We start from the raw sequence: 13,393 nt of genomic DNA on the forward strand, positions 1-13,393 counted from the left end.
ATTGTCCTGAGCCTCAGGGGACGGGTGGAGGACTCTGATGGTACCAGCCGGCCAGCCGCGCCTCCCTTTCTGGGCACTCGGGGGTCCCCTGCATGATCCCCATGAGCCCGGCCAAGGTCACAGAGCGGAAGAGCCTGGGCAGGGCTGCAGGCCAGCTGACCCCTGCTTGCTCTCTGCACAGGGAGCCGGATGGGCTTTAGTGTCCAGGAAGAACTTCCTGGGGTCGAGGGCGTACGGTGCTGGGTGATCTCGGCCGGGTCAGCTGGGGAAGCCCCTTGCTGCAGGTTTTTAAACCGGCAGGAACGGCGATGGCCAACCCTGAGCACCAGTGGCCCCAACGGCTCGAGTCCACCTGGACGTGGATTTTTGTTTTATAAATACCCTGCGGTCCTGAAATGGCTTTCCTCTTCCTATGACTCCCCGTGAGATTTCCTTTTCTCTGGCCTCCTTCGCTATGAGAACGTGTCTATAACACACACGGCATTCAGCCTCTGTGTTAATTGACTCGTTACCCATCAGGCTTCCGATCAATAGGTTATCAGGAGTTCAGTTTTGGGGGACTCGAGAGTTATACTTGGATTTTTGACTGCACGGAGTGTCCACGCCCCTAACCTGGTGTTGTTCAAGGTTCAACAGTGTTGTAGAGGTTTGCAGCCAGAGGAAAATGGGACACCCCATGGGATATGAACCCACAGGGGTAAGGACCCTGATGTCCGTTACTCCACCCAGAGAACTGGGAGACAAAGCAACGGAACACAGAACTCAGGGAGGTGGAGAGCCCCGAAGCTTCTAGGAGGAGGTGTGCCTTGAGAGGCTCTACAGGTGGGAGGAGACGGTGTTCTAGGAGGGGACCAGCAGGAGCAAAAGCCTGGTACAGACAGCAGGGTCCAAAGGAGGCTGGGAATGGGGGGCCCCTTGGGGGACCCCATACCACCACCCAAAAGTGCAGGAGCTCTGTCCTTGGAGTCTGTGTGTCCTTGTGGCAGGGACAAGCAGATGCTTCCTGAACTGGGGTTCGAGTCCACCGTCCCCAGCTGCCCCGCTTGGCCCCGTGCAGGGACGGTGCTGGAGATGTCCCCCCTCTCCCTCCAGTGCCCTCCGCTAGCGAGTGAGTCAGCCTGGAATGGAGCCTTTGGGGACATACGGAGAGTTGCGGTAAATTGTAGTGTCAAGTTTTTCTGCCCCCTCCGGAGAGAGCACGTGTGACCCCTGCACACACCTGTTGTTGCGGCCGCCACAGGGTCACAGCCCAGCTGTGCTCTGGCTTTTCCTGTCTCAATAGCCGGGAGTCCGCGCTAACGGCGGCAGCGGATGCTGGGAAGGGAGCAGGGCAGGAGGAGGGAATCGGGGCACAGGCTTTTATTTATTTTTTTTAATTTATTTTTTTTCAAAGATTTTTATTCATTTGACAGAGAGAGAGAGACAGCCACGAGAGAGGGAACATAAGCAGGGGGAGTGGGAGAGGAAGAAGCAGGCTCCCAGCGGAGGAGCCTGACGTGGGGCTCGATCCCAGAACTCCAGGATCACGCCCTGAGCCGAAGGCAGACGCTTAACCACTGTGCCACCCAGGCGCCCCGGGCACAGGCTTTTTTTTTTTTTTTTAAGATTTTATTTATTTATTCGACAGAGATAGAGACAGCCAGTGAGAGAGGGAACACAAGCAGGGGGAGTGGGAGAGGAAGAAGCAGGCTCATAGCAGAGGAGCCTGATGTGGGGCTCGATCCCATAACGCCAGGATCACGCCCTGAGCCGAAGGCAGACGCTTAACCTCTGTGCCACCCAGGCGCCCCCGGGCACAGGCTTTTAAAAACAATTTGTTTTCCATCTACATCCCAAAAACTCATTTGAGATGGTTTATCAGTTTTAAATAAATAAACGCCTGAAATAGGAATCTTCCAGAGCTGCAAGCCCAGCTCCCAGTGAAGGGCCTGACCAGTGCAGCGGGGGGAGTCCCGTTTCTGGAGAACTCGGGTGGCTGAGGGCAGGCGACGGGGCAGGAGAGGGCGCAGGTGCAGAGAGGCGGCCTGGCCCCTGGGCAGGGCTGGCTGGCCGCACCCACTGTGGCCATTCCCACCAGGTGCACCTGGAAGGGCTGCAGGAGGGGCTTTCAGCCCCAAAGAGCACCCAGAGCAAGAGCAGGGCGGAGGCCCCAGACGGAGGCCCACGTGCTCTGGGGTCCGATTGTGAGCTCCCGGGTCTGTGTCTTTCAGCCCAGAGTTCTGAGCATCCCGTCCGGGGCCAGCGTGACAGGACGGTGGGAAGTGCCCTCTCTGGGGCATGGGGGTCTCCTGCTCACCCCACCTCTGTGCCTGGGCTCAGCCCTGGCCTCTGAGTGAGTGGAGGAGGGTCTAGGGCAGACCAGGCCTGCTTCTTCGTCCGCAGCCTTTTCCTTGCTGGGCTTTTGTGCGGAGGAGGGGAGATGAGTGCATCGCGCTTGGTGGGCTCCTTGCATCTGGGAAGTCTCCCAGGCAGGGGTCATTCCTCCTGGTGGAAGGTCACAGGTTATAGCCTTTCTGGACCCTCCTGACCCCCACAGCCGACCTATGACTTCACCCCTACTTTGCAGATGGGAAAGCTGAGGCTGAGGGAGGTGGAGTGCTGAGCTGGGTCACACAGGTGGGGCTGGGGCCTCGGCCCCTAGGTCTCCTGACCTCGGAGCCCTGGTCTGACCAGCTGGACCTGAGGAGTCCCTGCTGTCCCTCTCCTTTTGCCCCAGGACATGGTCCTTGTGGGCGGCCCTCATCCTGGACCTGGACACCCAGAGAGGCCTGTAGGTGGGCAGTGGGTTGGCCAGAAGAGCCCATTGCTGTGGGATAGCAACCAAGTCACCGTGTCCTGATCAGCTGTGGGAACCCCCAATGCTTGCATGGCCGGCAAAGGGCGCTGGGAGCTTGGACTAGGATGTCTAGCCTGTGGGGCAGGGGCTGCGGGGCTGGGCTGAGGTCAGGTTCCTGGGCAGGAAGACCAGTGGGCAGGCCGGACCCTCTGCTGCCTGTGGGGGTGGGGGAGCAAGGTGTGGCTAGAGAGCTGGGGCCTCCAAATCCCCACCGAGCCCCTATTTGTGGCCATGCCCTGGGCGTGGGATGGATCGAAGCAGCAAGTCTGGGGAGGGGGTTGGAAGCTGAGACTGGCCAGGGCGCCCCCCACGTGTGAATGCCGGCAGCTCTCCCCTGCTCACGGTCCCCAGCAGGTGCTAGTCTCTTCGTGGGCCCCCAGCAGATCTGCAGAGGAGGGGAAGGCCCCGGCTGGAGAGGCGGTGACAGGGTGGGCTGGGCTGGAGCCGGGGACTGCCCCAACCCAGGGTGGGTCCCTTCGTCCTCTTCCCACTTGTCCTTGGGCAGCACCCTCCTTCCCTGGGACTCTGAGGTCCTGAAGGTCCGGCTCCTTTCCCGGAGGAGGGCAGGTGCTCAGACACAGTCCAGGGCCTCCACCCAGGGCCAGAGGCTCTCCACCCACCCCCATCCCATCAGGCGGCCTCCTCCCTCTGCAGCCTGAGGTCTAAGCCCCTCGCCCCATTCCTGCATGTGTTTTGAGCCCTGTGTGTGAGCACACCTGTGCATGTGATCCCCAGACCTACGTGTGCTCTTGCCTGAGAGAAATGGGCCCCCCTGGGATCCTGGTCCAAGAGCTGCTGTCTCTGGGAGCAAGCCCGGCCCCCTGCGGCGGCTGGACACCCTGCCTTCGTCCTGAGGGCGGGTTGACCCTCTCTGCCCCCACCCAGTGTCCTCTCCAAGTTGGCAGAGAGCAGCAGAAAACATGTTTGTGGAGCAAATGGACAGAGAGTGTCTTGGGGAGCCCGTCTTGTCTTGGCGGAGGGCACTCCCAGGCCATCAGCCCCCACCATCCAGCAAGGCCCACTGGGGAGCTGGGAGGAAAGGTGCCCTCCTGCCTCAGCCCCTCCCCGAGCCCGGGCCCTCCCGCCAGGCGGGGCCCCTGAGGCAGGCCGGGCTCCTGAGGCAGGCCGGGCTCATCCTTGCCCGGGACCTGGAGGGGAGGCCACCCGCCGGCTCCTCGCTCCCGCCCGCTTGCAGCCCTCCTTGGGTCTGGCCCAGGAGCTCTGCACGCGCATGTAGGCACATGCGGGCCGCCTGGGGCCGGGCGTGTCCCAATTAGCCCACTCTCTTGGGAGTTCTGATTGAAAGCAAAACAAACCAAAAAAGTCCTCGTTTTGCCTGGGTTCCTCCTGCTGCCAAGTGGGTCTGACCCCGGCTTCCAGGGGCCTCTGGTCTGCACAAGCTGCACACTAGGCTTCCGTGTGGCTGTGTTGGGCCAGTTTGGGCAGTGAGATCCAGATGGGGGTGGGGCTGGTCCCCCCTCAGCGCTCCCCATCCCTACGTGGAAGGACTGCGAAGGGAGGGAAGGCAGTGCCTGTGGGAGCCACCGTGGAAACGCAAGTCCCACCAGCGGGGTTCCCGCCACTGTCAGAACAGCAGCTGCACCCCGCACGTGGGTTCAGGCAGAGGTGTCCTGGGGAGGCAGGACCCCGGGAAGGACTGCAGGGACGGCTGTCCCCTGCACAGGGACCCAGCATAGTGCTGCTGTCCTCCGCTCCCCAGACACCTGGACCACGAAGTGCCCAGAACCAGAGGGAGGGTGCGCTGGGGCGCTGAGGCTGCTGGCGCTCTGGGGGGGGGGCACAGCCCTGTTATGGGTTTGCGTGTGCGGAGCAGTCCTGCGCTTCTCCCCAGGGACCTGCCTGCTGGAAACCTCCCTTCCCTCCCGCCTTGTGGCTGCTGGGCGCACAGATGCTATCAGCCCTGCTCTTTTGGTTCAGTGACTAATTCCCTGGCACCCGCCTCAGATCGGTAAAGAATGTGGACAAGTTAAAATCTGAACAACGTTGTTGTCGTGGGCCTGCCTCTCATTTCTCCTGAATGGGGGGCCCTTTGCCCTGCTGGCCTGGGCTGGCCTCCTGTTGGGGATGGAGCGGGGAGGACAGACGTGAGCCCGGTGGGGCTGGCCTCCCTGAGGCCAGGAGGAGCGAAGCCTCCCACAGCAGCCCTTGGGCAGCCTGGGGCCCGGGGCCACAGGGAAGCCCACTCCGTGGGGCCCCGGCTTGTCACCCGGGAGAGAGAGGTCACGGGGACTCTGGGTGGGGAGCAGGCTGGCACCCCCGCCCTCCCCACCCCGGAACCCACAGGGCTCTCAGCCTGGTTGAGTGGAGGACCGGGTTCACACCCCGTCCACGGTCCAGAGCATCTGGACAGGAGAAGCCACCCTGCTGCCTGGTGCGCCCACCTCCCTCCCTCCCTCCCTCCCTCCCTCCCTTACATCCTTCCTTCCTTCCTTCCATCCACCCTCCCTCCCTCCCTCCTTTCCTTCCCTCCTTCCCTCCCTTCCTTCCTTCTTCCCTCCCTCCTTTCCTTCCTTCCTTCCTTCCTTCCCTCCTTCCCTCCTTCCTGCCCCTGCTGGGCCACTGGCTCAGCAGAGCTCTGGAGCAGGAGCCTGGCATGAGAGCCCACAGCACCCGGGGGGGGGGGGGGGGGGGGAGGTGCGGCCAGCAGCTGTGAGGGTGGAGGTGAGGCCGGGAGCGCCTGGGGGCCGCACACTCAGGGTCCAGCGCCGTCCAGCAGAAACACGTGTGAGCCACAGGTGTGATTCTGCATTTTCCAGGAGCCACATAGAATAACGGTTAAAAAAAACTCGTGGAAATAATGCAATAATTTACTTATTGAAAATGATGCACGTTTTGGCGTGTGTTCAGCATGAAACTGAGAAGGAGATCCTTCATTTTTATGTTCTTGCCGCACCAAGCGCGTGGAGTCCGGCTGCCGAGCGCCCCCAGCGCCCCCTCGCTCACTTCGGCCGTGATCCACATGCCCTCGTGGCCAGCGGCTGCGTATTGCACGGTCCCATGCGCGGGACATGTGGCAGCCCTCAGTCCGGGGAGTCAGAGCCCAGGGGAGGGAGACACGGAAGCAATGCAACCTAGGGATGCGAGAGTGCGCGGGGTGGGGGGGTCACCCAGCCTCCCCCAGCCAGGGCCTGGGCCTGCGTGCAGTGGGAGGCTTATTCCTCTTGCCCCTCGGTCCTTTTGTTTTAAATAGCTTTAACAGCCCACACTTTACATAACACACAACTCCCCTGTTCGAAGTGTGCTTTGACGACAGCCACAGCTCTGTGCCCCGGTCAGCACAGTGAACCTAGAGCACCTTCATCGCCCCCCCAGCCGAGGCCCCCAGCTCCACGCAGCCCCTGCGGCCACGGCCCAGCCCCTGCGGGACCCCAGCAGGAGCCCTCCTGCACTCCTGCATCAGGCTTTGTTCTCTGTCCAGGGCTGTGGTCCTCCTGGCTGTTTCAGCGCTCCTTAATGTGCTGGAGGGGGGGGGTCAATAGTGTTACGACCCACGGACCTGCAGTTTGTCCACTTGTCCCTCACGGCCGGTGGGCGCTGGGGCCTCCCCAGTGGACAGGTGAAGGCACAGGAAGTTAGGAAGGCGGTGGGGAGCAAGACCGGGCAGAGGTCCTCCAGCTGTGCCTTGCAGGGGTCTCCTGCCCGCTGGTGGTGGACGCGGCCCCAGGTGTACGGCCACGGCCACGGAGGGGCCCCTCTGGTGGCAGCTTCAGCCAGGCCGCGGGTGGCCGTCCCCGGGGGCTGGAGCATCTGAGGAAAGCAGGAAAGCGCCGGCCTGGGCTCCAGGAGGCACAAAGCCAGGGCTTCAGGAGGAATCTGTCACCTGTCCCCTCCCACCTCCGGGGTCATCACTTGCACGGAGCTGCCTTCAGGCGGCCACCTCCCTTAGACGCTCCAAGGACCCTTGTCATGAACAGACCAGGCAGGGGAACGTGTGCCTTCCAGGGGGAGCTGAGCTGGAGGGGGCTCTGGGTGAGGAACACCAGCCTCCCGACGGAGAAGACGACCCAGGGCAGAAAGGGGCTGAGCCCACCCCGAGGGCTGTGCTCTGTGCTTTGCCATCTGCGGAGGCAGGCTGGTGAAGGGAGCTGCACGGCAAGCCCCCCTCCCGCTCTGGCTGCTGGTCTGCCTCTGACCCCATGGGGACCCCAGGCCCTCTGCCCCCCGGGTCACCATCTCCTCCTGTCCCCAGGCGCTCAGAGTGACTGCCTTGAGGGTGGCTAATGCCCCCACTTTGTCTGTCAGAGCCACCGCCTCACCCCAGGCGAGTCACTCCCCCTGCATGCCTCAGTGTCCTCATCTGTAAAATGGGATAATAGCAGTGTCCACCTCAGGCCCACAGAGAGGATTAAAATAAACATGGTGGCCATCAGACAGAGAGGGCGAGCGGCTTACATGTTTGTGCTTAGAGCCCTTCTGGCCAGTATCAGCTGCTCTGTACCCTCCGAACCCACCTCCAGAAGCCTCCGGACTGGGATCTGTCCCCTCCCTCCTTTGCTGGGGCCTCCGAAAGCTCCAGGCAGGGGCTGACCCCAAGAGACTGGCCTGGGGATGTACTCGCAGAGTCCCTGCTCCTGCGCGGTGTGACCCCGCGGGGAGGGGCTGGGCTCCCGGGGCCTCTTTAGGGCAGAGGCTGTGGATGGCAGGAGGGGACCAAGGGCCCCACACACTGGGGCCTCCCCCTGCCCCTCTCTGGCTCCCTGGGCCCGGGGTCTCCCTACTTCGGGCCATGCCCGGGGACAGGGAACGGGGATACTGCCCCTGAGCCCCCGAGCTTGCCAGGACGCCCAGAGGCAGGCAGCACCCCTGCCAGCAGCTCCCCTCGGGGTACAGCTCCCCTCCAGGTGCGCTCCCTGGAACCCTGGAAACCCTGGCACGGGGAGGCTGATGGAGAGGGGAGGGCGAGGTGAATATGTCAGTTTATCCCAACACAAGCAGTGACCTGTCGGGTGAGGGGGGACGGGAAATATTTGGGATGACTGAGCTGCTGGCCCTTTAAGGCTCCTGTAACAGGACACCTCTGGCCGCGCGCTTCCACTCTCCAGCCTGACTGTGTGTCCCCCTCCCTCCCCCTCCCACGCTAGTCCCAGTTCAATCTGCTGAGCAGCACCATGGACCAGCTGAGCGGCCGCGCGGCCTCGGCCAGCCCCTACACCCCGGAGCACGCCGCCAGCGTGCCCACCCACTCGCCCTACGCGCAGCCCAGCTCCACCTTCGACACCATGTCGCCCGCGCCGGCCATCCCCTCCAACACCGACTACCCTGGCCCCCACCACTTCGACGTCACCTTCCAGCAGTCCAGCACGGCCAAGTCAGCCACCTGGACGGTGAGTTGCCCCTGCTCCCAGGGGCGTCTGCGGGGCGTGGGGTGGGAAAGGGCGCCGATCCCCCTTCCCCCCGACCGTCCCGCAGCGAGGGAGGCCTGCCAGGTGTCCGCACAGGGTTCCCCCTGGCCCACCGCCACGGGAGGAGCGTCGGGCGGGAGGCGGGTCTGGGGCTGGGCAGTCTGGGCGTGCCCACCCCTCGGACGTGCGGCCCCAGCGGCCAGCCTCCGACGGGCCCCAGAGGGGCAGACATAGCGAGGTCGACCCACTGGCATCCCTGCCCTGAGGTGGGGCTTGAATCCTGCCCGTGGGGAGCAGGGGGCACGCCCGCTCTGCCGCCTCCTCCAGGTAGCGTCATGGGCAGGGGGGTCTGGGGTCTGCGGTCTGGTGGTTGGCGGGCTGGGGCTTTGCCTGCCGGCGTCTGCGCTGTCATCGTGGAGCATGGGCGCGAGACTGGGAAGTCAGGAGTGGGGGGTGGTCCACAGCCCTGCGGACTCGGACTCGGTCTCTCCTCCCTGCCCAGCGCCCGCCCTGCGCTCGCCCTGCACTCGCCCTGCACTCTGGCCCCTGGTGGGATTTCACCGACTTGGATGACGGCTGGATGTCAGCCCTGCACCCATGGCCTCCCTTGGGTGCTTGGAGTTTACGTTGAGTCTTGAAACCGCCAGCGACCCAAGAGGCAGGATCTGTTACCATTCCGTTTTCCAGGCCTGGCCACAGGCAGTGGAGGGGGGGAAGCAGCTCATAGAAAGTGCTCCCTGGACCCTGTGGCCGGGCTTCCAGGTCTGGGGGCTCTAGGTTCCGAACCGCGGTACAGCTCGGAGAGGACCGGGCTGCTGGACATGCCCACAGGGGCAGGGGCTCTGCAGGAACTCTGAGACCCTGGGACAGACTACAGGCTCTCCTCCAAGGGTGGGGCACGCAGGGCATTGGCAGGAAAAGGCAGCCCCAGGGACACTCCAGGTCTCCTGGCCCCACACAGGGAGAGGACAGTGAGCCTTGCCTGGCACCTGCCCCGGGGACGCCTAGCAGGTCCCGGCCATGGGGCAGCGTCACCTCTTCCAGGGAACAGCAGCTCCACGGTCTCCCCCAGCCCCTGGAAACAGGACCCTGGAACAGAGAAGTCCCCACGGGGCGGCCGAGCACCAAGCAGGCTTGACCCTGAGGCTTAGGCTTGACCCTGAGGCTCTGCTGCTTTAAGAATGGGGTCTCACGATCCCCACTGCCCCGCTGGCCAGGTTGTGGTTTTCCCACGCTCCTGGGGGACCGGAGAGGGTGTGGACCCACAGGGAGGCCAGTTGGGCTGTGCAGGGGCCAATCAGTCCAGGTCTGGGACCCCAGGCACGGCCCCCCTGCGGCTGTCTCTGGTTCTCGCTCCGGCTGTGGACCCCCAGCCGCTGACCCATCGCTGACTGCAGGGCTTCCAGTGGCCGAGCGGGGCACCTGGTCCAGAGCGCCTGCAAATTCGTGAATGTTTCCGCGAAGCTCCTTGTTGCTCCTTAGAAGGGATGCTGTCCACACGGCACGGGCTAGTACAGGAGGAGCGGGACGTCACATTGGTATTTCCGTAGCAGCAGGGCTGGGGCTGGGGTGCCCTGGAGTTGGCCCTCCTGGGGGAGGCTGTTGGACAGCAGCTGTACCTGCTGGAGGATTCTCTTATGGCCTGTGGGGTCCTGGTCCCCCGACCCCAGATTTGAGGTTAGGCAATGTGACTGAAAGCCAGGTCAGGAGGTGCCTGAGGCATCCCCACACTTGCACACCTCTGGTGACAGGAGGCTCACTCCCTATCCTCTTCCATGTTCATACTATTCCCTAAACCCGCCCTTTCTCTACTCTCCCAGGGGTGGGTCCCAGCCCCTCCCGCACCAATACTGTCACCAAGGCCTGAGCTGCTGGACCCTCTGCCGGACCCCTAGGAATCTTGGCAGTCTTGGAGAGGGGTCCTGGCTCTTTCTCTCTGCTGTTTGAGGGTGCTGGTGGGGTCTCTGCAGTGTCTTGGGGGACTTGGAGTGCCTGAGGTGGTCTGAGCTGGTCCTCAGGGAGCGACAGAAGCTGCCCCTCTGCTGACTATCGCCCCACCCCCCGCTGGGGCCTCTGCCAACCGCCCCCCTACTTGCTTCCACCTCCCCTGTTGGAGATGCAGTGTCAGGCCTGGAGAGCCCATGACATGTCAGAGTGATCTGGCCCTACGTGGCCCCATGGCGTGGTCTGTCCCGGCCGGCCATACCGGGGGACAGGGGAAGGCTCACCTGTGCCCAGCAGCTCTGCCCCCAAGCTCTGACCACCCTTACCCTGCCCCCCTGCCTGGGCCCTCTGCTGTCTTGTGGCTGTGCCGGGGGGTACTGCTGTGGGCGCACACGGTTCCCCCTCCCCAGCCCTCATCAGTGCAGGGGGTGGAGGTGGGACAGACATTGATAATGAGATTTTTGGCACCTTGGCTCTCTGGGAGCAGACCCCCCACAGGCTCCTTTCCCTGCCCGGGGAGGGGGCGGGCAGGCTCACGGTGCAGGATGGGGACGGCCGGGCAGCCCGCCTGCTCACAGCTCTGGGGGTCCGGCTGCGCGGGTGCTGCCCAGACTTGCTTCCCCGGCGTGCTGTCTGGGCCTCCGCACCACGCCATGCGCGGCCCCGCCATGCCGGCCGGCTGGTAACTGATAGATAATTCATATTTTTCTCAAGTACAATTCCAAATTGACTGTTGCCTTCACTCCTCTCCTCGCTCAGGAAAAAAACACCCTCACCAGTGCCCAAGGGATCACAGCTGTTAATGGGGTCTTTGGCCTCTGCCTGACCAAGGCCCCCGGCGAGTGCCCCCAGCCCCAGGTGGTCCCTCTGCCCCCAGATCTCACATATGTGCTCCTTGGGCACCGAGGGGAGCCCTCTGCTCACAGGCGTGTGTGCACACATGGACGCACACACACAAAGCACCTCGCACACATGGAAAGACGTGCACATGCTACGTGCATACACGCGACTACACGCACGTGCACAGACACTCGGGCACGCATGCAGGCCTCTGCTGGGCTCCGTGCATACACGCGACAACACACACGCACAGACACTCGGGCACGCATGCAGGCCTCTGCTGGGCTCCGTGCATACACGCGACTACACACACGCACAGACACGCGGGCACACGTGCAGGCCTCTGCTGGGCTCCGTGCATACACGCGACTACACGCACACGCACAGACACTTGGGCACGCGTGCAGGCCTCTGCTGGGCTCCGTGCATACACGCGACTACACGCACACGCACAGACACTCGGGCACGTGTGCAGGCCTCTGCTGGGCTCCGTGCATACACGCGACTACACGCACATGCACAGACACGCGGGCATGTGTGCAGGCCTCTGCTGGGCTCCGTGCATACATGCGACTACACGCACACGCACAGACACGCGGGCACGCGGGCAGGCCTCTGCTGTTCGCTACCCGGGGTGCGACAACGCCTTCCCCCAGGAGGCCAGGACGGATGGGTCGGGGCGCAACCGAGCAGCCAGAGGAGGGGTGTGTGCTCAGCCTCCAAGATTCTAAACTGGGGACCAGGGACCGGACGCTGGGAGTTTGGCCGGCAGGGTCCAGGTCCCAGAGCTGCTGCAATGCTGTGGGCCTGGGTCTGAAAGTGAGCTGCAGCCTGACTGGTCACCGCGGACGAGTGCGCTGGCTCCTGGGACCCCTGCGAACAGGGCCTGGAGCCTGGGGAGCGCCCCACACATGGCTGCTCTTGAGCCATCCTGGCCGGGGCTTGTCCTGTGTCAGGGTCTTCGGGGTTCTGGGGGCGCCGGGGGAGACTCATAGTGGGAGGTCAGGGTTGTGGGTGGGGGCTGGCGCCCCTGGGCACTGAGGCTCTTTGGACTGGGGGGCAGTGGAGCCCAGCCAGGGATGGCAGAGTCTGTGCCTTTGTCCCTGTCCCCAAGCTCAGCACACTCCCGCCTGGCCTCTGGGCCCAGGCAGCCACTCCCATCCTGGGGCCGCCCAGGGATTGGCAATGACACAGAGGGCCGGTCCCAGGAGTCCCAAGGAGCAGCCCGATGAGAGGGGCATCTGGATGCTGTCCAGCCCGGCTCCGTCTCCTCCGGCTCCCAGGCTGGGCCGTGCCAGGGAAGGGGACTGTCCTTGGGGTTTGGTAGGTTGGGAGGGGACTCCGAGGTCAGCCAAGGCTTGGTGTGGTTGGAGCCGTGGCCCAGCCAGGCAGTGTAAGGCAGGCCAGTGAGGGTGTACATGGGCATGAGGGCTTAGCGAGTCCCTGGGGGCCCCCCCACAGCCCGCCAGCCCGGACACAGACCCCCGAATGACCAGCTGCCCCACACACGACTGTGGGTGAGTGCCAGTCCGTCCGTCCTGGGGACGAGCCAGCGCACGCGGGGTGAGCACCACCTTCCTGGCCAGGGAGGGACCTGTGGAAGGCAGGCGGGGAGGCACAAAGGCCCTACACGGGGTTCCTGGTAGAATGTGGCTGAGTCAACACTAATGGATTCGGGAGAAAACTTTCCAGCCCCTCGGAGGTTTGCAAGCAGGAAAATAATAGTGGAGGTGTCCCAACACGATCACGGTATCAATTGCGTTACCCTGGAAGTTTATGGAATGCGTAAGTGGGATTAATACCTTTTACTGGCACCAGTAGCAATTACACGCACTGAAGGGCCAGGGAAGAGCTCTAACAGTGTCTACTGTGGAGACAGAATGAGGAGTAAGCAGGGGAAATTGCAGCGATTGTGGTACTCTCCTGAGGCGGACCCACTTCCTGCAGGCTGGCCCTGGTCTCTGGCCAGAGCCGGGCATCAGCTCTTGTCTCCCTGTCCTCTGAAGCTGGAGCCCCGGGGCCTGGAGGTCACAGAACTTGGCCTTGGAGGCCTCAGTGGAAGGGAAGGCCCCCAGCCCTGAGTCCCAGGGGTTAAGAGGTGCACCCAGGCAGTCTCCTCCTCCCCCGACCTGGGCTCTTGTGGGGGATGCGAGGGGGAGCCCCCGGGCGGGGGTAGGAGTCCACGGGTTTGGATGCAATCAGTGTTTTATTGAAGAATTCAATTTTCTGGGACTTGTTCCCAAATGGGTATAGCTCCATAGATTCTAGAATGTCTGTCTGGCAGTGCTGACTTGGGGGGGGCAGACAGTCACCCCCACCCCCCACCTCCCGCCACAGTGCGTGGCTGAGGATGGCCCTCCCGGCAGCCATGGTGGGGACCCAAGGCTCAGGAAAGGCAGGAGGAGCAGGG

At 63.5% G+C, this 13,393-nt stretch overlaps 1 protein-coding gene across 1 annotated transcript in view; it reads left to right on the plus strand.

Moving 5' to 3' along the window:
• Positions 1–13,393, plus strand: part of TP73 (tumor protein p73) — a 64,255-nt gene that overhangs the window by 35,819 nt on the left and 15,043 nt on the right. The window contains exon 4 of the mRNA XM_026520002.4: positions 7,939–8,181. Coding sequence (XP_026375787.3) covers positions 7,939–8,181 — 243 coding nt within the window. The remainder of the gene's footprint in view (positions 1–7,938; positions 8,182–13,393) is intronic.

The sequence above is a fragment of the Ursus arctos genome, unplaced genomic scaffold (genome assembly GCF_023065955.2).
Source record: "Ursus arctos isolate Adak ecotype North America unplaced genomic scaffold, UrsArc2.0 scaffold_32, whole genome shotgun sequence".
NCBI classification, from domain to species: Eukaryota; Metazoa; Chordata; class Mammalia; order Carnivora; family Ursidae; genus Ursus; species Ursus arctos.